The 27,500-nt window shown below is 40.6% G+C and overlaps 2 protein-coding genes across 2 annotated transcripts in view; one reads left to right on the forward strand and one right to left on the reverse strand.

Moving 5' to 3' along the window:
• Nucleotides 1-9,324, reverse strand: part of vrk1 (VRK serine/threonine kinase 1) — a 14,728-nt gene extending 5,404 nt beyond the window's left edge. The window contains exons 1-10 of the mRNA XM_078277625.1: nt 9,232-9,324; nt 8,380-8,539; nt 8,114-8,169; nt 7,091-7,160; nt 6,394-6,481; nt 5,363-5,471; nt 3,846-3,938; nt 3,054-3,186; nt 1,283-1,403; nt 709-767 (exon numbers count right to left, since the gene is read on the reverse strand). Of these exons, the coding sequence (XP_078133751.1) occupies nt 709-767; nt 1,283-1,403; nt 3,054-3,186; nt 3,846-3,938; nt 5,363-5,471; nt 6,394-6,481; nt 7,091-7,160; nt 8,114-8,169; nt 8,380-8,539 (889 nt within the window). The 5' untranslated portion in view covers nt 9,232-9,324. The remainder of the gene's footprint in view (nt 1-708; nt 768-1,282; nt 1,404-3,053; nt 3,187-3,845; nt 3,939-5,362; nt 5,472-6,393; nt 6,482-7,090; nt 7,161-8,113; nt 8,170-8,379; nt 8,540-9,231) is intronic.
• A 1,594-nt stretch (nt 9,325-10,918) lies between these two features.
• Nucleotides 10,919-27,500, forward strand: part of LOC144535273 (protein phosphatase 1 regulatory subunit 37) — a 65,432-nt gene continuing 48,850 nt past the window's right edge. Inside the window, exons 1-2 of the mRNA XM_078277655.1 lie at nt 10,919-11,087; nt 13,563-13,663. Of these exons, the coding sequence (XP_078133781.1) occupies nt 10,934-11,087; nt 13,563-13,663 (255 nt within the window). The 5' untranslated portion in view covers nt 10,919-10,933. The remainder of the gene's footprint in view (nt 11,088-13,562; nt 13,664-27,500) is intronic.

The raw sequence follows: 27,500 nt of genomic DNA on the forward strand, positions 1-27,500 counted from the left end.
GCTGCAGACATATTTTCACATCTAACTCGGTGAATTAAGGGTTTATTTCAAACTTAACCAGAGTTGGTGACTGTTGAAACCGTGGAAAGACTTACCAAGGTGCATTTGGTGAAGTGTGGTTATTGATAAGTTAAAGGCCCTGAACAGCCACACAGGTGTTTCTTCCCAGGACTGTGTGGGTGTGTCTAGACATCTACCAGTCTCCTGTTAGCTCGGTTTGCACCCGTCAGGGCAGTAACAAATTACACCTTTATCATTCTTATTGGTAGAAAAGATTTGTGCCTTCATAAATTCCCATCTGAGCTCTGGCCCACCATCATCCTGAGCAGAGGTCTAGTCAGCCAGAATGACTAAAAAGGACCTGTGTGGGTGTTCAGCGGCTTTAACAAGGCATTTAAGATAGTCTTAGTTTGTTGAAAGAGTGAAACTCGATTTCAGAAGGTCTACGGTTGTATTTTTGTGTTCGATTAAGAATATAGGTGTCAGAAAACTTCCTTTCTTGACATTTTGGTGTGTTTTTGCATGTACTAGAGAGAGCGTGCATCAGAAAGAGCCTTAAAGTTATTGATGTCGGCCTTGGGCCGGAGTTGAGCTGAAAAACGGCATACTTTGTCGGGCTGGTGCGTATGTCTGTGCGCGCGTTGATTGAGTACTGTGTGTGTAGGTATGTGTGTACTGTGTGTGTAGGTATGTGTGTGTCTTTCTTACCTGGCTTGTCTCCTGAAGAGAAACACTTGGTCATAAATTCAGAGATGTTTTCTTGGCTCCTGTAAGGGGGAAAAAAAAAACAAGCAGCATGATTTCCCCCCAAAAGTTTGAAAATTCTCAGTTTAAAAACACCTTGCTGTACTTCTCGTCGTAGATTTAACCATTTTTGCAACAAATGGAAATACAGTTATGCTTGGCGCTGAAGACTGCTCTAATAATACTGAGATAGTTGGATCAGCCAAGCAGCATGCTAAGCTGAAACAGGGAGCGCCATGCTGAAACCCACCTGTATACAAGAGTGGGCCAAAAACCATTTTAAACTTTAAGTCATGTTTAGACTCTAAACTAGGAGGCAAGCGCTAGCAGCAGTAGTAGTGTGAGGCAGCATTGGTGTAGCAAGGATCACTGAGTGTAATTTAAAAGATAAAACGTCTACATTGCTTTGTAAAATAAAATATTTTCCAAATGTACAAAACGTTTTGCCTGCCTACATGAAGCAGATAACCTCATGCATTCACTGAAAGACCTCTGTCAGAGATGATGTGTGCACAGAGTGCAGGTGTGCCTCTCCAACCTGATTTTGGAGTCTCGGACGTAGAGGGGGTCCTGCAGCTTGTCCTCCCAGGGCAGGCGTCCACACAGCCACTGTACCATGCAGTAGCACAGGATCTCCAGGTCGCTCCGCCTACATGCAGCTGGAGCCAAACAACCACATCAGCGGAAGCAAACGCTGTCAGCAGCAACGTTAAGCACTGCCATTAACAGCAACACCAGCATTAAAAGAAATCCAGTTGTGAACACAATACCAATTCCAAAGTAGAACATGCTTCTATCTTACAACAAATCTAGTATAGGACTAGTTCCACATTTTTTGGAAATGCATTTGTTGTCAGTCTCTCTTTTGAGATGGAAAGATGAATAGCAATCTCATGTTTATGTGTTCTAAGCATGAAATGCAAACACTGCACTGCAACACGGGTCTTTTGGTTTAATAAAGGCATTCTTTTTTGAGGATTGTGTTATAACAGTATTGAAAAAAAAAAATATATATATACATTTCAATCCCAAATTTGAAAAGCCCTAGAGAGTTGTGCGTTGTTGGGCAACAAGTTCAGCTCAGACTAAGAGGCAAGAGACTAACGGGCTGGCTACATTGCACGCTTAACGTACACTTTCACTATAATCAATGGAACCGGAGACACCGTCTTCGTCTTCTATTTATATTTTTTTCTACATTCCTTTTAAATTAAAACTACCGATATACAGGAAACGACTTAATGACAGTTAATGAGAGTATTGGCAGTTTCGTTTTGAGAGTTTCCGTTTTCATTTCTTGTTTCCCTCCCCTGCTGACAGTAGATTGATGTTTTCGCAGCGCTGTGCTCCAAAAAACTGAAGAAACAACAACAATCCCAAAGCAAAAGCTCAGCGCCTCGCCTGTGACTCACACAATCCTACGCAGTGTGTGCGCAGCTGGTGTAGCCGGTTAAAACATACGCTCCGGTAACGGTCCGCAGACTATTACGCGTTCAATGTAGCCAAAGCGTAAGATTTGCTTTCAAGTGTGTATTCACTTGACATGTTATTCCAATTAATAAAGCACAGAGTCGTGCATTGCTTACATTGGGATGCAAGTTCAGCTGAGGCACAAATGTGCATTTACGTGTGTCTGCACTTTACATTTTACTCCAATGCATTACAGCATTCAGCACTGTGAATGCTTTATTCTTTCCTAACAAAGAATAATAAAATGGTGAAATACGTTTTGGGTTCAGTTTGTTCTAAACCGTATCAATAATGCAGACAATATCACAAATATCAGAAGGCACTTTTATGAATTCAGTGGGTATTTCAGCCACCTACGTGTAGGAATATTGATTTTATGTTAAGTACTGAATCAATTTCAAATGGTATTGTATCGATATCAAATCGAATTGTGACCCAAAGCATCAAAATCGAATTGTGAGTTCCTCGGCAATACCCAGCCTTCATTTTTTAATCTTCCAGTTAAGTAGTTGGAAGCTAGTTTTATAAGAGATTACCTAAATGTGAGCAGACACACCTGCTATGTGCTACAGGAATCAGTTTCTATGTAGCAGCCAATACTGTTCATCCAATGTGACCTTCTCTTTTTGCTTCAACAACAAAACACACAGGTATCCCACATAAATAATAGAGGTAATGTCTCCAAGTTCAATATCGGTTTATCCTAGTTGTGTTGCTATTGTGACCAGTGGTAAAACAATAAGAAAATGGTTACACATATTTTCACCACATCACAGAATTAAAGACATGGCAGTCTGGTTTTAGGGTTATAGAACTACCAGTAGTGTACTTGTACCTACTTGCTCCTTTGTGGGCGTCGATGCTTGTGAACTCAATGGTGCCGTCGTGACATCTCTTGGGGTCTTCCTTGTACTCCTTTAGCACACTGTCGGGTGCGTACCTATATGCCAGCCCATAATCCACTAAGTAAACCTAGAAAAAGACACTGATTCAGACATGCAAACAGACCTTGATCACATTTAACAAGTTATACATTTATACAAAAGTGTAATGTTTCCAGGAATTGAACTGAAAGCATAGACAGCAGATGATTCCGCCCTTTTGGAATTTAAATTGTAATTCCACCTACACAAGCTTCATTAGTATTATTTTGTTTACATTGTGCTTATATACTACATTTGGGTATTGGCTTTAATAAAAAAATAAAAAAACATACAGCAATAAGACCAAAGCTATACGCCAGTAACTCCAGGGGAAAAAAACAAATAGCACAGCTACAAAAAAAAAAAAAAAAAAACCTTACCTAATAAAATCCTGAGGGGCCGATTTTTAAATTGTCATTTATAAATAGCTCTTTAATAACACCACCAATGATACATTATTCATCTTCAAATTAAATATTTGCCCCTGCCTTGCTTGCTAGAAAAAGCACACACACACACACACACACACACACACACACACACACACACACAGTCTGGGGTCAGAGTAGCACCTTAAGTTTCCCAACATTCAGAACTGCAGTGCTGAAAAGTTTACGGTTGTGGAAGCACATTTCCTTTTCATTTGCCCAAGATACAATGTGATGATTTTAGTCATGGGACGCTTTAACCTAATAGGATGCTACTGACCTGGTTGGGATCACTGTGGCTCAACATGAGGTTGGACGCCTTGATGTCAGCGTGCACATACTCGTGATCGTGGATGAACTCCAGAATATCCAGCTATACAAGCAAAGAAAAAGAAAAGAAGAAAAAACAGTGGGAACTCTTAATATTAGTTTTGAAAAAGAGAAACTGCATTGTAATTAGAATGCAATTGCCAGACCATGTCTTGAGGTGGTCATAGCCAAGCGTGAAGGATCTACGTCATAAAAATTAAACTTTCCTAACGACCTAGTGGCCCAATTTGCATGCATAGACTTGATAAAAGATTTGGATGGTACAACAAGGCAGGCCTGCTTGGTTCTTTTGGGGAATGATTGTAAAGATTTATAAAGAATATGTTTACGGCATTTCCTCTCTAACTGGGACGTTTTGGGACCGATTGGTGGGATTGCTGTGGACGAAGTACACACGGAGATACACTGGTAAGAGCCAATGAGGTTTAACCATGTATCAGCTCACGTTACTGTATTGTGTCAACAGTTAACTTCATGTAATATTGTATGTGGAGTTTTCAAATGTTAAACCAAAACAAGTTCCTTCCCGAGACCATTTAGCAGAGCCACCGTCGCTGTGTCGGAGCTTAGCGACGCCCCAAGACCATTGTGATTGGTTCAAAGAAATGCAAACAACCAAGAGCGTTTTTCCTCCTATCCTGGAAGGCATGTGTGATGTGGCCAGACCTTACTCCACAGCGCTGCGGAGATAGAGCTGGCTATGTGAGACTAACCCACACTGGACACATCGGATGAGTCAGCCATCACAGTCTGCAGTATAGTTCATCCACTCCACTGATAAACCAGAGAATTGTTCAGTAACTCTGACTTTGTTGTTGAAAACAGCTGAAGGAGCATTTTCAGAGATAGGCCTGTTTTTATTTAATATAGGCTACTGATTTTAGATTTTTTTTGTCTTCCCATTTACATGTGTTGCAGCTGTATATTTTTAAACAGGGAAGGAAACCCTGTCTTTGGATTTTATTTTGATCTGTTTTGACAAAAGTACTTGTGATATCTCACACGTGGCTTTGACTTACAACTGAACATTTGGCCCACTTTTTAGAAAATACAGAGATATACTGTATATTGCGTATCGCCATAAAGATGGGGGGAACGAGATATGAATGTTGGTCCACATCGCCAAGCCCTACTTCCAACCCCCATTAATACTGGACAATGCAAGTGATGTGTACATGTCAAAAGTTGTAGGAACATGACCTACTGTGGAGTTTTCCACATAAAGGGAAGATTTAAGATCTAAAAAGAGTGTCACTCTGTATGGCGTCACTCAAAGTCATCACATAATTATTATGAAACAGGACATTGATGGTTTCCCCTGATGCTTTGTCTGCAACACATTCCCTCAAAATGACACATTCAATGACACAAGATTCTTGAAATTCCATTGTTGTTTACCACTTCATTGCAATCCAGTGGAAATAACACAAAAGTGTGAAACAGCCATTTGATCATGAAATAACCAACCAGTCGAAGGCCGAGCTGCAGGACCAGTTTTCTGGGGAACCTCCTTCCACATTCTTCAAACTTCTTCTGCAGGTCTGTGCCAAGCCTGTCAATGACCATGAACCTATACCTGGAACGTACAAAGAATATTACGTTTAGTACTTCTGAAGTGTCACACAAGCTCCACTTCTAAATTGTTGGCGAAACCGTGTTAAGTTGAGGCTTCCCGGTCAGTTTGATAGTTCATACACATTTTAGTGATTAGTTGTTTTTCTGTGGGGAAATCAGCCACAGTCTCATTTTAGTACAACCTGTAACTGACAGAGTGATGCCACTAAAATGCACTCCCATGCACTTAACATGTGGGAATTACGCAAAATGTTTCCATCACAATTCTCTCTGGTACATCGTGCCTTCTCCGTTGTGGATGTGGAACAACAACACTACTGCCGAGATCTTTAAGTCTAGTCTTAAAACACATTTCTATTCTTTGGCGTAGGTTTCAGTTTAGGGACATATGTAAAGAAGTGTGTTGTTTGTATGATGTTCATTGTGTCTATATTTTTGTACAGGAAAGATACAGAAATACATTGTGCAATTTGTAGTAGAAACTTCTACTCTACAAAGAGTAATCTTTGTGCTCATATCAGCAGCCATATTGAAGAAACTATTATTTTGCAAACTGTTTTGTAACCTACAAGATAACAAGAGATACGAGTTCTCAGTTGTATATAACTTATCTTTTTTTTATTTCAATGGCTAAATGCTATAACGCTAAGTGCAAATGCGTAAATAGCATCCACAATCCATTGCATTTAGCATTTTCTGTACACTTTAGAATATATTCTTTTTCATGTTGCAGGCATTTTGTATTAGTTTTGTTTTTTAAATAAAATCTGGAATTAAAACAGTGGCACCGTAACAAGTTTCATTTACACCAGGAAAAAGCCTTCATCAGGCGTTGTTTTCGTCTTTTGTGTTATGCAAGATTAAACTTAAACCGACAAATTGTACGTTTTTCTCTCTGTGAGCAGCCCTGGCCAAAGACTTACCTTTTCCCATCTTTCTCGTGCAGACCTGAGCCCCAATACCTGGGAACACCCAGACTTTTCAACTTGTTAGACTTCATCCAGCTCTGAACTGCAGGACAAGAGGCAATTCATCAGAAATGTTTGAACTTCTTCAAAGAACTTTTTCTGGCCAAAATGCCTCAAACGTGTATAAATCTCTGAAATGCACACCATGTTAATCAAAGACAGATTAGTTACTTGAGCTGGTGTAAGTAGGTGATGGCTGTGATGCTCAAAGTAATAAGAGTATTATTCCGTGGGGAGGGGGAGGGGGGAAGCCGGGCAGCGAGGCCGCAAGCTAATCTGCCACTGGGACAAATATTTACCAACAACGTGAGATTCCAGCATGAATAAAATATGAGCCTTTGGTTCCTTAGTAATATAACAGTTAATTGTCAGGGGAGATTGACATTTGGATTGTTATTATATAAAATGCAAAGCTGTGGCCTGGGGGCCAACGGCGCTGCCACCAAAAAGCTCTCCTCCCTCCGTGCCTCAGCTACAAGATTGTCTTTTTTAATTAAGAAAGTTGGCTCTCTTTTATTTGTTTGCCCTGGTGGTGAGGGAGTATGTTGTGTTATAATCACAAGGCTAACTTTAGTTCAGCTTAGTGTCATACTTCGAGCCGTGTGTGTGTGTGTGTGTGTGTGTGTGTTTTAGGAATGATAAGTTGGCTTACTCAGGTCAGGCTTAGCAGCTCTCATGTAAAATTTGAGCTCAGAGAACAGTGGTCCATTGTCACTGGGCTCCTGTGGACAAAACAACAAGTACATTTATGTCTAGATTCGATTTAACATGTGTTTCGACCAGAAATAGCACTACAAAAACAAGGGACTGTTGCTACAGGTGCAGGTAAAAAATACTGATGTGTACCTGATGAGTTTGAAGGTTTATCAGTAGTTTAATTAGGGGGTGGCAGTAGGGAGTGGGTTTGGGAACCTGAGGGTCGCAGGTTCAAGTCCCCGTATAGACCGAAGTACGGAGTAAGTAGATCAAACGATATGAACACAACTAATAGCAATAGTTAGCCAGACACGGGGCCTGTTGGCTTGGCGTGTAAGGGTCCTGACAGACGATTTCTGTATAAAATTTCTTACGCTTATATATATATATATATATATATATATATATATATATATATATATATATATATATATATATATATATATATATATATATATATATATATATATAAGATTGGCAGTTGTTATAAAATGGGATTTCTCTTCCGACTCATTGACACGATGTTGAATTCACTGTCAGATTTCACTCCAATATGTTTTGATCCTTGCAGTAGATGAGCCAGCCACACTGGTTTAACTTGGTCAGAACTCGATGAAATGATGTCGGGGTTTGACTGGTCTTAACTCATTCCATATAAATGATGTACTTGGTGTTGCCAGGTAGTAGAAGAACAACACGACCACATGTTGGGCCTTGTGCTAACCCCCTGCATCTATTGTCCGCTCACACTATGAATAGACATACATTTATGCAAACTGGGTAATTATTGATGTGTCATCTTACTGCAAAGAGCAGAACTGATTTGCCAGCAAAGTTGCACTCAAGGAAGCCGGCTGTGATCGCATATAGGAGGTAGTATATTGCTCTTTAGGGAAGTGCACATGTGATGTATATGAAAGAAAAAAATATGTACACAAGAAAATGTCAGTTCATTTTTTTTTAGATTGTTTAGTCTTACCACTTTGATGACATAATGAGCATCAGCACCCACAGATTTTGAAGAATTTTCATCAGCTGGGAACAGGAAAATGAATAATTATCACTACTTAGTAGAATTTTAAATAAATTGCTGCAATGTCAGACTTTGCAGGTTATATCTTGCACAGTACAAAGTTGTATTTAAATGTATGAAATGGCTAAGCATTACAAATGTTGGTGTCTTGAGTGTGAGTTCAGGCATTAAGTTTAGTCTTAGAAAAAGGGGAGACTTCCATCTATTCTTACCCAAATATATGAGACCAAAGCCCCCTTGGCCGATTGGAGCCCCCAGCTTCCAGGCCTTCTTCCCAGTGTCTATTAGGACTTCACCGGGGGGGAACGCCTCTGCCAGTTTCCTCTTAGCTGGAGCTCTGCCTTTCCCTGCCACCTTGGATTTAGGAGGCATCTGAAACGCACGTCATCTAGCTAAGTTAGCGTTACCATTACATGCTAAGGTTAACGTTGCTCCATGTTTTCTAGCCTAATGCATCTTGGGCGTAACGTTAGGTTTTAAGTGTAACGTTAACGTTAGTTACATGCCGCTAACTTGACGGTGTGGGCAGACCAACGAGTTCTCCTATGACGCACCTAATTCTAACTTATCAAAACCGTAATAACAAATAATAGGTTTCACCTTCAGTGCTACATGGATGTCATTTTCTTCCATTTACTAACAAAGTAACTAGCTAACTTACCACACCATTACTTCGCCCGTTAACGTTACTAACGTCAACATTATCTGCGACTTTTACTTCCGATAAACATAGTTTTAACAGGTAAGGTTAACGACCCCTAGTTAACGCTAGCTAGCTAATTGTCACTTCCCAGTAACTGTATGTGTAACGTTAGTACAAAGAGAACAGCCTCCTGTCTAATGAAATAAAGTGTTTACGGGCAGAGACGGTCGAGAAACGAGTAACTTTAACGTATAAATGTCGGTTCACGTTAGCTGTTATGCTAACCGCGCTGTCTCGTTAGCATCGGTAGCTAACGTCAGCTGCTGCACGGCATTTAATAAGAGAAGCTCCTGGATATCTGCGATGTTGTCAGTTAAACAGACACTTTCACATTGTATTAAATTACAAGAAGAATACACACCTTTGTTGTTTATTGTATGTTAAACCTTATGAGCATGAGGACCAAACTTCCCGCAAAACCACCAGTCAGGAAGTGACGTCACGACGCTTTGCTATTCTATTGGTCGAGTACGCCGGGTATCTTACGACAGAGAGTCTTCGTTAAGTGAATGAGATTGAACACTTGGAAATGTTTGTGTTTACTGAACATGTAAGAAAGAAGCCTCTACTCTAATGTATAGTTACATCTTCGACTACAAATATAAAGGTACGTCAAAGTCAGTCGTAGTACAAGATAATACTACATCATACATTATTTGACTACAGTAATGCCTTTTAAACATCAAACGTGACTTACAGTTGGGTGTGGGTCTTCGTGCAAAATGCTCTTGAATTTAGGAGTCCACTTTGTGTGGATTTTGCATTGCTCAATCTTTTGCTGTTGACTCGTCCTTCATGCTTCAAGAGTTGTTGATAAATGTTATTGTAGCCTCAGGTTCTTCTCTTTGCTGTGTCAACAGCTGGTAAAAATGAGAAATATAACGTTAGTGGAATTAATTAATTTAGGAAACACTCAGGATGCAGCTATAGCTCCATCTGTGTCCTCAGCACTCTGATTCGGACACATAACATAACATCATTATTGTGTACCTGTATCAGGCATCAGGTGGCATCTTTATTGTACTCTTCTGATCTCCCAGATGTGGACAGTCTGCCAGCAATAATACAATTACAGATTTGAAAGATTTTACAGATTTGTTTAACCCGTTTATAGCCCCCCCCCCCCCATAAAAAACAAAAAAACAATCAAATGACTGTTATTGTTATTAGTGCATCCTTATTTTTGTATTATTTTACAACAACCACACACAATGTGTTTTTTTTTTATTTTTTTTTCAAATAATTATTTTTTTATCTTTTTTTTGGATTATGAACCTCTACCACTAGGTTGAAATGTCAGTTTTGAAGGTAGACATGGATAAGGTTGAATGTGGATTGACAGCCAAATGGCATTTTCAACAATCTGCACAATTGGGTTATAGTTATCTCTTAGTTTGTCACCATGAGTGACCCATTTCACATTACACATATATTGTTAATATGAAAATATTGATTGGTGCAGCTTTGAAGTATGAAAATATCAAAAAGTCAGGTTAACTGTACAATGTGTTTTAAACAAGCTATCACACCTCAAAATTCTGTTTATGCTCCATAACACTTATGCCAATTTGGGCCCTCAAAAAATGCCTGGTTAAAGATATACTTTTCGTTACCATACCTGGCCATCTCTTTGCATATATTCTCTGGAGTGTTGCTGTAAACGCTGAATTTAGATGGGTATGTAAATGTGCAGAGCCTTACCTATTTGGAATTTGTGTCACTTGATACAAACATATTGGGTTTCACTTGCAACCCCATGCTCAACTCATGAATAAGAAATTGATTCTTTAGTGTCTTGTCTTTCCAAGTGATCACAGAGTGGAGAGAGCAGCACTTTACATACATAGAGGGCAGATGGTACAACTGTTTGCACGTCAACTATTGCACGTATTTCTGCTGCCTCTTTATTTCTTTTAGTATTAGGTTACTTCAGTACCGGGGCTCCTGGAGGAGATACTGTGTATGGTGGTGGTTGACATGTTGAGTCTTCACTGCTTGAAGTGAACTGACCTTTTTTTAAATTCCATTTTAAAAGCTCCAGTGTGGAGTCCTAAATCGAGGGGATGACCCACTGTAGTGACATTGATGAGCAGAGTGATGATGGAGCAGAAAAACCCAACAAGAACCAGAAGAAAAAAGGAGGAAAGCATGTGTCTTTCCCCCCTGATGAACAGATAGTATCGGGCTTTGCTGAGCACAGGGACGATGGCAGAAAGGGTAAGCTGCTGTTTAACTCTGTGCTAAGTAGGGCTGAACAATTTGGTAAAACAAACCTAATTGCGATTTTTCTGCCAGATATTGCATTTACGATACCATTTTTTTTGGAGCTGGATAGTGCACCTATCATCATGTTAAATAAAGTAATACAAAATAAATGAAAGATCCACTGAAAATAGGACATTTCGTTAAACAATCTGTGATATGTAAAATTATTCCAGCATGTATCTTATGAAAATACAATAAATATAATAATGAAAAGAGGAATAAAAAATGTAAAATTATGTTACAAATTATGTCCAAAGCTAATAATGGACATGATGTATCATTTGTTTATCATGTACCCAAATGACACTAAGGACGTAGTACAAGCATTTTGTGAGAAAAAAGGCGTGATGACCCACAAATTGCAACAGAAAATCAGTCCTAAGAGATCCAAGTATTGAAAAGTATTGAAATCCGTGATGGTATAATTTCCCACTGCAGCCCATGTTAAGGGGAGACACTACAGGTGAATTGATAAGCTTTTGATTTCGAGATCCCCCCCCTGCCTACTTGCGAACATCTGAAGAAAAAAAAAAATGCTTACTGGCTGGTAGCATGCCACCAAAGACACAGGTTAACATTAGCCCTCTGGTAGCCTGGAGCTTGACTTTCCCAGACACCATGGCCACTGCGGGAGAGAAACTCAAACGTTTGTTGCAAACTATCCTTCTGACATCTACTGGCTCTTATTGTAGCATTGCTGTCAGTGTTGAAAAAGAAAATGTTTAAATCAACAATTGAATCGAATCGTGCCCTTAAAATCAAAAGTCAAATCAAATCCTGGCACCCATAACATTAACTTGCATTAATAAATACCAAATACTCTGATCTACTGTTCATTTAATCCTTTAATGTACTGTAGCCTGTAGTACTGTAACAGTTTTTTCAGACCTAGAGTCACATTCAAAATTGATCGTCCCTAGCACCAACAGCAGCGAAGGCCCTGTTGAAACTGAAGGAATTATTATTTTCCCGGCAAATGAATCGCCTTTTTGAGGGGCTTAACATACTCAAAAACTCACCAAAATTGGCGGTCATCAAGTCTGGTGAAAATGTACGTATTTTAAGGGTTTCTGGAATAGGCGCACAAAAATGGCTCGCTAACTTCCCCTACAATATTAAAAAAATTGAACCCTACAGTGCGTTTAACGTAGACTAACAAAACTGGGTACACATATGTGTCATGTCAAGACGTACAAAAAAGCTCATTGGAGCCATACCCTAAACCCAACAGGAAGTCCGCCATTTTGAATTGAAAGTTCGAAATTAGTGCGATTTTGGCCATTTCCACGTCATATTTTAACAAACTCCTCCTAGAGATTTCATCCGATCAACTTCAAATTTGGTCTGTACCATCTTAAGATGTTAAAGATGAAAAGTTATTAAAAGAAAAACTTTTTGTCATAGGACGTGGCCGTGGCGGGGCGGCCATTTTGTGTGATTTGCCATCTAAATAGTCATAGCGCCCCCTAGTGGCAACAGGAAGTAGACCTAAAAGTCAAGGTGCTATATTTTAACAAACTCCTCCTACAGATTTCATCCGACGGAAGGAAAACTTTTCGTCAAACGGTGTGGGCGTGGCGGCCATTTTGAGCATTTATCGATGAACGAAGAAGTTGTTGTAACTTTAGTGTACATTGTCATATCTGCTCAAAATGTCTCAGGTTTGACAAGAGTCCAGGCCTGAAGACAACTATAGGCCCCCCGCTGGCAGCAGGAAAGAGTAGAGTCTTATGTGAGGTATCAATGAACTCAGCAGAGAGTTCCTTTTTTTATTGGTAAAGGTTTGCCCCGACCCCTATGCTTTGGCCACACCCCCTTTCACAGCTAATGAACTGTATGATGTAGAGTATTGTGTGAGGTATCACTGAACTCAGCAGGGAGTTCCCTTTTCATTGGTGACAATTTGTAGTGTCTGAGTGCCGCGCTAATGCACGATCGCAAGGAGCGGCGTCCGCCAGTAACTCCGACGCTCGCAGAGGAGCGAGGGCCCGTCCAACGCTGCTTGGAACTTTAATTTATCTTTGTTTTATCGTCCCTAAAATGTATTAAACTGAAAAGGTTTCAAATGTAATCCAGCTTTTGAAGGATACAAAGGATCAAAATGTTTAAGTGTTTCCATCATAAAATCCTCTGTAGTCTCTCACATCTGGAATTTCCCATCCCATAAGGCTGTGGTTGATAAACTGAGATGCCTGATTGGTTGATTTATTGTTCAGACAGACATTCATGTCCTTCTCACTTTACACACACACACACACACACACACACACACACACACACACACACACACACACACACTCACTCAGAGAACAGCACAGTTTACCGTATGGCATTTCTTAGCCCCTTAAGCACTTTTGAATGGCTGCTGGTGGCTCACTGGGATGCAGAGACATTAAAGCAGTGAATGACTGTATTCTTCTATTTTAGTTGACAGCTGCCTCACCTTGACAGAGGTAATGGTGGCGTACCAGCAGAGCTGCAGCAGACACCAGGTCCAACCCAGAGCACATATCCTGCAGCAGCTCCAGGTACACAGCTTCACACATCACTGTAATGGCGCTTTTCCATCACGTGGTACCTGCTCGACTCGCCTCGACTCTACTCGCCTTTTTTGGTTTTCCATTACGAAAAAAAGTCCCTGGTACCTGTTAACAGGTACTTTTTTTTAGTACCACCTCCGTCGAGGTTCCAAACGAGCTGAGCCGATACCAAAAGGTGACATGAAAGTGACAGACGGGGGTGTCCTGAACAAACCCACCATTTTTAAATAGTTTAGCCAGCTGTGTTTATTTCTGCTGCCTCCAGCTTCATTTGAAACTAAATGTGTCTTCTGGCAACAACAACACACCTTCCACGTTCTGTGTGTGTGTTGCGTTAGGTCACGGCAGTTTACTGCGGCGCCGCTATGACGACCAGCCACGCTGAGGCGGTACTAAAATCTGCAATGGAAAACGGACGCACAGTGAGGCGAGTAGAGTCGAGGCGAGTAGAGCAGGTACCATGTAATGGAAAAACGCCATTAGTCTCTGTACACGTCAATCAAACAGCACAAGGCCAGTATTTTTGTTGTGTGCACTGTTAAAGGTTGAGTTCCTGTGGGTGGTGCTGTTTTCAGTAGCTATCACTGCTCATTCTGCAACGCCCTAGTTAATGTATTTCCCAAAATTGTTCCAAACTGTGTGTCGCTGAGGTAGTACGGTAATTGCAGGGTAATGTTTTAACTACGTCACGTGGACAAGATCTAGAGACCTTTTTAAAAAAAATAGTACTGCTGTATATAGTTTGTACTACAAGACTTCAGACTGTTGTCATGATGATCTGGGGGTGCGCAGCTTACATAACTGATCTCAGACAAGGTGTAGTCCAGGGGTCAGCAATCTTTTTAATATGAAGTGCCATTTTAATATGTTCTTGTTAATCGGTGTTTCATCTCAGCATTAAGCCAGCATCTACAGAGCCCGCTCAGGCAGTGGGTTTTTACCCCGTCTGCGCCACATTCTGTGATTAAGGCAACAAGTACTAGCCAATCGGAGAGCAGAGTAGGGCTGGTCATCACGGAATGCGGATGGGGAAAAAGTCAATCAAACTACTGTAAATTACTTTTACAGAATAAAAGCTGTGCTCCTGCCAATGGCTGTTAAAAATGTAATTGTGCGTGCGTGGGCAAGGGCGTAGGTTTTGTTTTGACATTGGGGGGGACACATTACAACCGTGGGGTCTGGGGGAACACAGCCGAGTCAACTGACACTTACTGCAATCGGGCCTGGGCTATCACTAATGTAGATATGGTAAGCACACAAAGAAACTACCATATATGCTATAGAAATGTTTGAAACTTATTGCCAATATAAGTACCACAAATGCCGGACAAGTGTGTGTGCGTTTGTGTGTGCAAGCTCAATTTTAGGCCTTAAAAAGTCTTAAATTCACTGAGATATTATGTTCTTAGTCTTAAATAATTTTAAACAGGTCTTAAAGGTGCCGTAGGTAGGATTGTGAAGATCCAGGACTTAGCCAAAGAATTTGAACATCGACAACTTCTCAGTCCCTCCCCCCTTTCCATTAAAGCCCAAAATGGTCTCCTAAGCCCCTCCCCCTACACGGGAGAATGAATGTGCATGAGCAGTGATTGGCACACAGTTAGACCCCCCCCCTGGTCCTGATTGGTGCATCTGAACAGGGAGCTGTGGATTTTTATAAATCTCACTCCAGGCTGTAGGTGGAGCCAGAGGAGCTGGACTTTTGTTTAAATGACCTGCTTCATGTAGTTCTACTGGAACATAGGGTCAGTTTCAGCAAATATGACAGAAAGGGAGTTTTAGAAGGCTTACCTACTGCACCTTTAATTTTCAACTTTTTTTTTTAATTCCGTGGTGTTGTATTTCTTTCTTTGGATAGTAGGTATATAATTTGCTTTATATGTACGGATTATTATGACTTTGAGTGGCTTTTATCCAACTTGAATAAATGTATTTACTTTGCAAGTCATTTTGTGACTCAGCATGTCGTTGTACTGTTGTGATATAGGTCTTAAATGTCATTCCTAAAGGTCTTCAGAAGTCTTAAATTTGACTTGGTGAAACTTGCAGAAACCCTGTATTACTTTGATGAACTTTTACTTAAGTACAAGTAAAATTACCGGTATAAAAACCTACTCAAGTAAAAAGTAGCTCATGTAAAATTTAGTCAGAGTAAAAGTTACTTTAAAAACATCAGGGGGAGATATAGTTTTTTATATTTATACTTATTTATTTTCTTATGTATACTTATTATACTTTTCTAATCACATTAAGTCTTCTGTGATTGGATAAGGGCACCAAGCCGCTTTCGATTTACAATGAAGTTGCTGAGTTTCCAAATCTCAGCTATTTTACATTGTGAGCAAAATGTTATCATAGCTGGTACAACCAATAGCTGAATCTGCAAAAACACAACCATAGCAGTAATAAACCATATTTTTCCTCTTAAGTTATTCAGAATATGATTAGCCCTATTCTATTCTCATTTAGCTTCCACCAGTTTGATTCTACTGAACATGATTTATGCCATTAAACCTGAACCCAAAACCTTACTTTGAATTAGTGACAACAGATCCTCATGCAAATGGTCTAAACTCCAACTGAGATGAAACCTGTTAAGTTAAAAGAAGTGTGTGTAACCCTGTTCGTCCATGCAACATCAGCAACTCTGCTCATGAAATGACTGTAGCGTGCAGTGATATTACAGCACTCCAGAAAGGATCAATAATAACTCTATAACGTGATGCAACTCAAGCCTCGTGCGCTGTCAGAGCATATCCGGCTGCAAACTCGAGCTTTAATTAAAACATAGGCACCTTCATGCAATAGCACAAGCTTGCAGACGCACATAAATACTGATTTTGGAACACATACTGTACATAGTGGGTGTGTATACACACATACTAAAATCCCTTGGATAATTTGTATCATTTGGTTCCATCAGCCCTAATCAGGCTTATTGCTGCAGAGTGCTAACAGCATCTCCACTCCAAACAAGAGGCTAAGAGCAGGTTAACTGCAGGGCTCAAGTTAGTGCCAATGCAAATATAACACACAGCTGCAACGACACATGCAGAATGCCGTATCATGCTTTATGTAAGTTGATATTGAGGGTGAGGCGATTATTGATTTACAAAAATCTATTGGAGCAGGGGAATTACCTGATGATATTCTATGTTCTGTGGTTCATCATTTTTGTCTTTTTTTTTTTTTCAATTGGTCTGTCGGTCATTTTCCAGGAACACATTTACGTTGTGTGTATGTGTGCTGTGTAACGTCAAAGTGCTTGTTTTGATAGAAAAGACTAGAATCTTTTCGTAAGAGTTCTTGTTCTAAATCAGAGCAAGACACCACGTCATTTTTTTTTCAAGATTATAGGTGCCTGTGGAGTTTTCTTGTAAATTAACAAAGTTTCTGTTTACATTGAGTGTGTATCCTTGAGCTCTAACAGATGCTGCTGAGAATAATATTTAGACAAAGTAAGACAGAACTTCTCCCTCATTATGAAATGCTGGATATGGCTTCGTACCGCCCACCACCTGTGCTAGATTGACTGGTGAAAGAGCAGTGTGCATCAAAATGTGGTTTCGAGGAAACATCGGAGAAATTCAGCCATTCACGTTTAAACTAGGGCTGCACAATTAATCGCGATTTTATCGAAATCGCATCACGGACTAGAGCACTATCCAAATCGCGGGTGGCACAGTATTTGTTAAAGGCAAAACATAAAAAAAAAAAAAGGATAATTTCCTCCAGTATCGGGAATCATATCGCAATCGCAATATCAGTCAAAGTAATCAGGTAATTAGATATTTTCCTCATATCGTGCAGCTCTAGGGTGAGCCTCACGCCCCCAAAACGCTGCCCTCTTTCTTCCGGGCCCATGTTAACCAATTGGCTTTTGTTTGAAACTGCATTTTCTGTATAGTTATTGTAGTTTGAATCACATTTCTCCATATCTGTATACCTGTATCAGTGTCTCTGTGTCCCAACCGGCAGTCCCACCAAGAGCCTGGTTCTGTCTGAAGTTCCTGGCTGTAAAAAGGAAGTTTTTCCTCGACACTGTCGCTTGCTCATGGGGGGAATTGTTGGGTCTCTGTAAGTTATAGAGTGTGGTCTAGACCTACTCCATCTGTAAAGTGTCCTGAGATGACTCCTGTTATGATTTGACACTATAAATAAAATGTAACTGAATTGGACTGTTCAGACAGGCACGCAGCAGTGGATCTTTGGCCCGCGGTCTGCAGCCATAGTTTCGTAGTTTTGTTTTGCAAATGTGACTGACAGTTGGGTCTCCGTGCAAAATGCTCTTGAACTTAGGAGTCCACTTTGTGCGGCCCACGGTCTGCAGCCATAGTTTCGGCATTCTGTCTAAACCCGGCGTGAGTCACACCCAGTCTCAGATGAGGAGACTGTTGTGCACCATCATCATTTCTTTATGTTGTTGGCTAGCTTGTAGCTAGCAGTGGCTGACAGCTACGTTGATGATTTTTTTTTCGCTCTCTGTAGTGACAGCCCACTCTGCACTGAAGGTTTCTGTGGTGGAATTTCCAGAAAGACCATGTTGTGCTATGATGAGACTAAAGGGAAAGCTTAAACAACATCAGGTCCTTGATAGGTCCCAGGTCAGGGGATGAGAATATTCGACCAGTCTCTAATAACCAAACCTGTTCATGTATAATAATTTGTCTCTCTACAGATTCAAGGTGTGTAGACAGCTGATGATAAGGGAGTGTTTTGTTTCATGAGTGTCTCCATTTGGGGTCGGTGGGCCTGCCACACTTCATAAGTGGGACTCATCAGAGATCAGAAATCCCATATTGGTAAATTTGCACACATATATCACAATCACACTTGCATACACTCTAGTGCAAGCGTAACAAAAAACCCTTCTCACACGCACACATTCTCTCCCTCTCCAAATAAAATCAACTCGCTTATTCTCTCTTAGCCACACTTGAAACCCACAGTCTGCCATTTATAATTCATTTTATGTACACACTTACTTTACTTGGACCAGCCATGTTAAAGCATGCTGCTCTCTACCCCCCCTTGCATAAATTCTACTTGAGATCAAGGAGAATTATTTGTGGAAAATTAGAGACTTAGCAGTGCTTACATAAAGCATACAGCCGCTGTATTATCTCTGAGGTGCTAATGAACCCAGATGCATTGGAAACGAATGTAGGTGGTCCTCCTGAAAGAGTAAAATATGTATGGTTAAGCATAAGCTAAGAGGGGAAATATTTAGACCAAAAGGGCTGCATGCAAATTAATCCATAATAAGACGATGCAAAACGAAAAGACGGAACGCCTAAAGAGCAAATTTATTAAATGAGGTCTTTTCAGGCGAGGGGCGATTCCCCCGAGGACCAGCGTTGAAGACTATTTAAAGCTTTTTTTATTGCACCCGTGGGCCCCTTTGCACCCCTTTGAAATATTGTAAGTGGATAAAACAGTATTGCTGTTGGTGACATCTTCATAGGAGTGGTAAACAATAATAGTTCAGAGCCAGCGGGCTCTGAGGCCGCCATGCTTAAACTCTCTGATTTCACTGTGCAAACTGTGAAGTCTGCGTCTCTCCACTCTGCGCTTGTGTTTGGTTCACTCTGCCATTAGAAAGGTAATTGAGATGATCAAGCGCCGACTCAACGTGGTTGTTTTAGCACGAGGGAAGAGCTTAACTGCAGTTATTCATATTCAAATTAAGAAATAACTGAAACACATTAGGAGCCAATACAGGTGGTACTGTAAGGTTGGTCTCCTGGTTGGTTTCCCCATTCCATTGACTGATCGATCAGTATGTTGGTATTTAAGTTCAAATGAATAGCAACTGAAAACCGAAATGTACACAAGTGCTTACACAGATACAAAGTAATGAATTGATGTTAAAACTGAGATTAGAGCAGTGACTGAAAGGGTGTAGACTTAAACCGGAGCTTTTGGGATTACGCCTACCCTTCCCATAATCCAAAATGTGCAAGATTCTGTCCAGGCAATGAATAAAAGTTAGTTATGCATATACACACATATGCAGACACAATACATAATAATAATGATACATTTTTTTTCTATAGCACCTTTCAAAACACAGTTGCACCGTACTTACATAAATCCATACATAAATTATATCCACATAAATACAGCACATATTCACAAATATATACATGTCCATACGCAAATGCACACATGTACAGGCACATTGATATACATATATTTACTGGTACTTTGCAGTAGTAGTTGTAGTTTATTGTGTCATGTGCATACAAGTGCCTGGCCCATATGGACTTACTGTATAAGACACCAAAAACACTGCTGCAGTGGTGACACATTTGTCAAAAGAACAGAACGTCTTATGTTCGCATAACATTACATTGCAAACGTCTTCTGTTCTAGATGCTACAGGAAAAATTTGCCACAAAAATGACTCCCTTCCTAAAGCACAGCTCATCATCCTTTCAAGAACAAGAAGTCAGTTGAAATGAAGGGCATTTTACTAAAAAAGTACAAAATAAATAATTGACTTCTTCAGTCTCACCTACCACATAACAAACAAAGCCTTTCCTTATTTCTTTAGCTAATGCTAATGTACCTGAACATAACGGTGGACGCATATCTTTGACGTTTGGTTCAAGTCTGCCTCTAAACTATAGTTATTTATTTATTCCGAACGGAAGAAAATACGATGGCTAGTAATAAGAAGATACTGGCATTGTCAGCTCCGGTTTTCTCGTGCACTGATTCGCTAGTCAAGAGCTAGCACTCCACCAATCAGCCAAAATGAAGGCCGACGGCTCCTCCGACTGACGACAGCACGGAACAAACTGAACAGACTCGAGTCACCGACCTCGCCAGACTGTCCGACGGCCGGTAATCGGGTTGGTGTGTCAGCGCCTTTAGCGTGGGTTTTCTGCAGCTTCCTCCCACGGTCCAAAACCTCAGGTTAGGTCAATTGTTTTACTCTAAATTGCCCGTAGGTGTGATTTAGGCCTCCGGGAAGTGCACCGGGCTTCGAAACAAATTAAACATAGCAGCCAAACGGTGGAATTACAACTTCCGTGTCCGTCACGTAATGCCATGGGTCGCACAAAGACTTTTCTTATAGATTTACATGGCAAAAGAGATGTCTGTAAATCACTGGATCATTTTTTTTTTTTTGTGTCGCAACACCCTCAACATTATTCATTTCTCTATCAGAATGTGATCCATTCGGTCCGATAACATTTGGAAAGTTTACAAGAGCCACTCGATTAAATCATTTAATCCCCGTCCAAGTTAGTGAAGCAGTGCTGGTCATCTGGGTCATGTTTGGATCCATGATGGCTCTTATGCACCACTGAGCAACTCTCATAAATGGGGCTCTGCCTCAAACGTTGTGTCCAGTTCTTACAATACATGCATGATGCCCATGTATAACAATTAAAGAATGACTAACTATGGCCAATACTGGCTACAACAACTGTTGTTGCCTAATATATGCATCCCTAGTGTCAAGGATAAGTGGGGATGGATGGATGGATGGATGGATTTATCATGTAAACAAAGCATGATGCGATATCAAACCTCATCAAACAGTCTCTTTTTATTTAAAGAAACCATATAGCCAAAATACAATTTTTTTTAACAGATATCTCCTTTTTTTCATGAAATCGCAGCAAAAATATTTTTTTATGAGACAGAATTTTTACCCAGACATGTTCAAATAATAGTGCACTCTTCCCCATCACAAATGCATAGAAATAAATGATTCTGCCTAACTTAAATACTCAATTGTGGCTGTGGTTTAGTCCTTCTCTGGAATGTGTCCTGAGATAACTTCTGTTGTGATTTGACACTCTAAATAAAAATTGATTTGATTTGGCTCAATATTCCCTCTTCCCCCATGTGCTAAGGGTTATTTATTGAGGGATTTCTTTTAGTTTACAAAGGACAAAAAAACAACTGTTGTTTCTAGGGTTTATGTGAAGTATTCTCCAACATTCCAAACACAAAAGGATTGTAAATCAAGCAAGCTCCGACTGTGAGTTTGTATTCTTTCCATGACGTTTGGAGAATAAGCTCAGAATTAGTTGCATGTTGGCAAATCTTCTAATGCATAGCTTAGTGCTTGTTTCTCTTGCAGATTATTCAGTTGAGTGGACTGAAGAGAAATCAATTACCACAACTTAACTTTCATTATTCATCCCACAACTAAGGGAAAAAAAGAAACCCCGCCATAGCCTACATGACAACATGCCTCTATTAAATTCATAGGGTCAGATTCAATTCCCAGAAATAAATCCTTCGGGGGAGGGGGTGAGGGGGTGGGGGAGGAATCCCTCCATAAATGAAAAGACAAGAGAAAATCTGTTTTTACAGACCACCGCTGCTTTCTCAGCTCTTTTGATTAGCATTAATGTTGCACTGCGGAAGTCTGCCGGCACAACTGTTATAGCTCTTTACACACACACACACACACACACACACACACACACACACACACACACACAAAGCTATATTTCTCCCTGCCTGTGTAACTCTAAAGGGACTTTTTTTTTTTCTTTTAAATTAAATGCATGCTGATTGTTATTGCGGCCCCCTCCCTGTGTGGAATAGTCGGCAGCGAGGTAAATGTCACTAACTAAGTGCCACACTTTTTCCTTAGTGGTTGTTAGCAGGTTTTGCATGCAAACTAAAAACGCCAAGAGAGGAGGAGGAGGAGGAGGAGGAGGTGGTGGTGGAAGAGGAGTAGTGTTCCTGCATGCATCTGAATGCGAGCGCTTATCAGTGAACAGCAGGGGGACCGGACATGTGTCGCTCCTCTCATTACAGGCCGAGACGGCGATAACGGGGCGGTTAGTGGCGCATTTGAAATGGCATACAGCGGCAGCCGTGGCGATCACACGGCAGAAAGAGAAGCGGGGAGGATGGGTCAGGATGAGCTAACGCACTCCAGTCTGTCATTCAGACGGCATCCACACACACACACACACACACACACACACACACACACACACACACACACACACACACACACACACACACACACACACACACACACTGGCAGCCACAACATGCTTTATTTAAAACACACCGACTCCACGGCCTTTCCATTGTAGTTTTACACAATTTTGCTTTAATGCCACTTGGGAAACAGTGTGCATAACTGAAAAAGGATAAAACCTTGTCTACGTGTAAAGGAGTCTATTTTGCATTTTCTGCCTCTAATTGAATTCGGAGCAGTTGCAGTTAAACTGAATGGCATGTGTGATGCACTATTGGTGGTGCACTATTAGGCTGAATTGAATTTGCATGGTCGGGTGGTCGCACAAGTAATATGAGTGCTTTTGTAAGTAGGATAATATTACAGGCCTGCACTCACTTGAGGGTTCTCACAGGGGCGACGCTCTGTCACCAAAATGGCCGAAAAAAATAATACAAGTCAACAGGTGAAGAATCTTAACAAAGTTCATGCATATGTTAACAATATGTTAATCATTTGAATGATCTGTATTTGCTGTAGATTGGCCATCTTGACTTCATACAGCCACTCCCCCGAAATGACTGCATTTGTAGAATATTCAGTGTAGGAGTCATTGGCGGGTTTAAAGGGTCAGTTCACCAACATCCTAAAAAACTGTATTTTTCCACTTTGTGGAATCTAGTCATACAGATAGTTTTTGTCCATGTTTTCAGACGTCTGCCTCCATCCTAATACAGGGTTTCCGCAGAGTATTAACAAATATTTAAAAAGTCTAGAATTTCAAAATTGTAGGCCTTAAAAAGTAGTCTGAATATAATAACTTATATTGCAGCCAATCAGCTTTCGCGTTGTTGCCGCAAGTCTCTTTCGGATTGGACCACAGACATCAAATATGTTTGTATGTTTTTTTTCTGCAGTTCAACAATGCATCTAACCTGTGTTCAGTACACAACAATGTTCAATTCATTTACTTTGTCCTTTTGTGACTTTGAATTTTCTTTTGTACGTTTTTTTTTTATGTTGTGAGATCTTGATTTTCATTCATAATGGTCTTAAATGTGACTTGGCGAAAACCTCCAGAAATCCTGTCATACAATGCAGGAGGGTGGACTTCAGTGTGTGGTGCTCCCAGTCCTCAATATCCTATATGTTTTTTTGGAATTGTGGGGGGAGTTTACATTCTAAACTACAACTATAACTACACTATAACTATAACTATAACACACACATTTGGAAATGGAAGTTGATTCTTGACTGGGGAACTGTATGTGTGACCAACGCATGCCCAAAGTGACCTAGGTCACGTGATGCCACCTTTAGACTTTTCGTGGCTTCTGTTAGAAATCAAAAAGAATGTAGAATAACATTAGACGTGTACTTTAAATGCAGGAAGTACTTGAGTGCACACATTGTCTGGGAGGATGGTTGTTAAACGGTATCTATCCCAAATGAGCAGCATTCAGTAGTTTAGTATGGATCTGTCTATCATGGGGAAAAAGAGACTTAAGAAAAATGTAGGCGGAGAAGGAGACGGCAGTGTGTGAAGCAAGGATGTCATGTGAAGACTTAAGAGCTCAGAGTTTGGGTATTATCTGCTAATAAAGGCCTGCTGATCACTTTGTGGTGCTGAGAGGCCTTTGAAAAGAGCACTCCAGTAAAAGATCCTTCATCACCAACTCAAGTGCAAACTACTTTCATTTTAAGATCAACCACCTTTCCTGTAGGACATCAGATTCAAAACGTCCAAATTCTCCCAGCGTAACCCCAAAGCCATTACATGTGGTTGACTTGCCCCCAAAGGTCTGTGCTATTGCCTGACAATAGTTTTCTTTTTTATTCTATACCAGGGGTCTTGGATGTTTTTTAAGCCAAGGACCCCTAAACTGAGAGAGAGACAGCGCAGGGACCCCCTACTACATATAGTGTAGAAAATGAAGTTGCATATTAAACTGGGCCAACAATAACGTGTAGGGCGGCCTCAAGCCTTTATACATAAAGGAGAATAGAATAGAATATTAAGCTATTAAAATACTAATTTTTGGCATAATTGTATAAATCATGTTTTAATGTTACACATACACGTGGCACAGTGAATCCTCAGGATGAACTGGATCTGTGGATGGCTACCTTAGTGACTACTTTACCTATAGGCCAGTAAGCCTAAGTTATCAATGTTTTTTTTTCACAGATAGGCTGATTTAAATTTGCTAATAATGTTGGATTCGTGTTAATTAGCTTTTTATTGGCCCTCAGGGACAAATACAGTTATTTGAATTGAAAGTTAAAGACATTGATTACATTGTTGAGAAATCTTTCAAAATGTCAAATGATGTTGCAGAATGACATGACTTGGATACAGCATAGTATTGCGATATTTTCCGAGGCAGTACTGTATGGATACACAGACGCCGAGTATGGATCTGTCATTATTATATATGTGTTGGTCAGTTTGTCTGCTTGACAATCCCATTTTGCAGCAATCAAACTGAAGTGAGATGAACAAACAGAGAAATCAAACAGATGTTGACAAAAGTTTCCTTTTTGCGGAACATCTGAACATTTGAAATTGGGAAAAAAGGTAACAACTTGCAATATATCGCAGAATATAGCAATATGTATGTTAAAAATTGCAATAACACCGTACCGTGACATAAGTATGGTGATAATGTCGTGTCGTGATTCCCACCCCTAGTATCTTCCCACATATGGCCCCAAAATTCCCCCAAAAGTACAGCAGACTGTGCATGTACATGTCTGCAGATGCATAACTCACTTTTCCTCCTTGTCTGGACCGCACAGCGTGTTTAAATACTGTAATGCATGTGTTGTGAGAAGGGTAGCAGTAATCAGCTACATTTTCAGCCTATACCCTTTTCGTCACTGCTATCGCGTTTTGTTTTTAACATCCTTCGTTATGTTGTTGCCGTGTAAGCACTTATTCTAAATGATTTCATCCGAAAGACCAAGGTAAAGACGAATCCCATCAGACCAAATGTTTGTGCCACGGAACAGACCCTGGTGATGCAAGCAACCCAGGATCCCTGAACACCCTCCATCACCCCGCACTTCAGAAATGAAAAACGTGTAGTGGCTAGCTTGTTATTGTATTGACTCTTTTCAATGAGTTTCAAAGTCTTAAAAAATGCGGCCATTAATAGTTCTTGTAAGCAGTTTGTGTCACATTTTAAAATTGGTCTACATTGCCTGTGTTCCCTGTGTTTGCCGATATTAACGCTGATAGGATCACACAGTGAGAAACTTAAGAGAGAACTAAATGTACAAATGTGCAACACACAGATCCGACTGCTGAAGCTGTACGCCGTGACGTTCACACACTCTGAAACACACACACACACACACACACACACACCCTTCCAACCAAGCACTCGCCACTCAGCCTTGAATGTGTACATTATTTTTGACATCAACCGTTTAAGGCGACAGTATATTTTACACAAAGTGGCATTAATGAAGTCGCTAAAGGCACACTATCATATATTTCAAAAGCAGTGCGGACGCACAAAGGCAGTGACAGTGGCAAATACTGGGGAAGTCAATTAGAAATTTATGTACGTTTTTAGATCTCTCTGGTTTTTTTAAAATGAGAAATGAAGTTACTAATTTGGTCTGTGCTCTTTCTAGACACTGCAGCTTTAATTGCTAATTGTTAACAGCGAACGAATACATTTGCATATTAATTAGCTCCCAATTTACATTTTTAATTTGCTGCCTTCAAAGGGTGCGAGATAAAAGGTCGTGTTATTTTAAATAATTTATCCTCTATTGCGAGAAAAGATGCTGAAAGGAAAACATGGCAGTGATTTTTAACCCCTAAGAGCTCTGAAAATGCACGTTAAAAAATACATACGATGTATATTTATTTATAGTTTTTTGTCAGTTAATTAAATGGGCTAAGGAGAGACCGTTTTTTAATACAAAGCCCACGTAGAGAGGCAGCGCCGCTCTGGACCGTTGACTGAAGAATATAGAGAATGCACCAGAGATGACTTCTGTGGAAGTCAAGTTTTGGAAACCAGATCTCTGTCTTCTCCGTGTGTGTGTGTGTGTGTGTGTGTGTGTGTGTGTGTGTGTGTGTGTGTGTGTGTGTGTGTGTGTGTGTGTGTGTGTGTGTGTGTGTGTGTGTGTGTGTGTGTGTGTGTGTGGAAGGGAACGCTTTTCTTTTTATCACTGCATTTTGTCCTCTCTCCCTCCTGACACATCAATTGATTTGGCAGCCGGCGCCTTCGGTTTCCGTCTTTCACCATGAGGCAGCGGCGAGCGGAGAGGGAGCGAACAAGTTCAGAAATTCATTAAGATGAAAAACAGCCGCCACTGTATTTCTTGCGAGGAGGAGGAAGTGCTGTGTGTGTGTGTCTCTCTGTGTGTGTGTGTGTGTGTGTGTGTGTGTGTGTGTGAAATGGGTAGCCAGCCAGTTGCCTGCACATTGTTGCTGAGCGTCGTTCATTGGCTCAGTGCCACAAACAGAGCGTTTGTTTCACAAGCAGTCGCTAGCCGGACGCCAGTGCACACTGACACTTTTTTTTGCGGCTGCGACAGACCAAACAAAAATTCTGAGGTGACAGCAATGCATGCAAAGTCCGTTTAAAAAAGAAAAGAAAAGGGAGAGATGAATGGAGCAAACTGCACACCCGAAACATGCCTTTACTCCTGCTGGAGATTTTTGAAACTTTTCTTGTCCTCGTGCTCAAAGCCAACCAGCTTGAGGCAGTTCTGAAAACGCTCCGCCCACCCAGGTTTACAGAGAGAGAGAGAGAGAGCAACAATCCTGGGTGGTGTGTGCCCAGCAACACTCACCATTGACAAGTTTGTAAAAACAAGACAAGATACAATTGCTCCTGAAACCGCTAAAACGTTACAAGAAAC

The sequence above is a fragment of the Sander vitreus genome, chromosome 20, assembly GCF_031162955.1.
Source record: "Sander vitreus isolate 19-12246 chromosome 20, sanVit1, whole genome shotgun sequence".
Taxonomy (NCBI): Eukaryota; Metazoa; Chordata; class Actinopteri; order Perciformes; family Percidae; genus Sander; species Sander vitreus.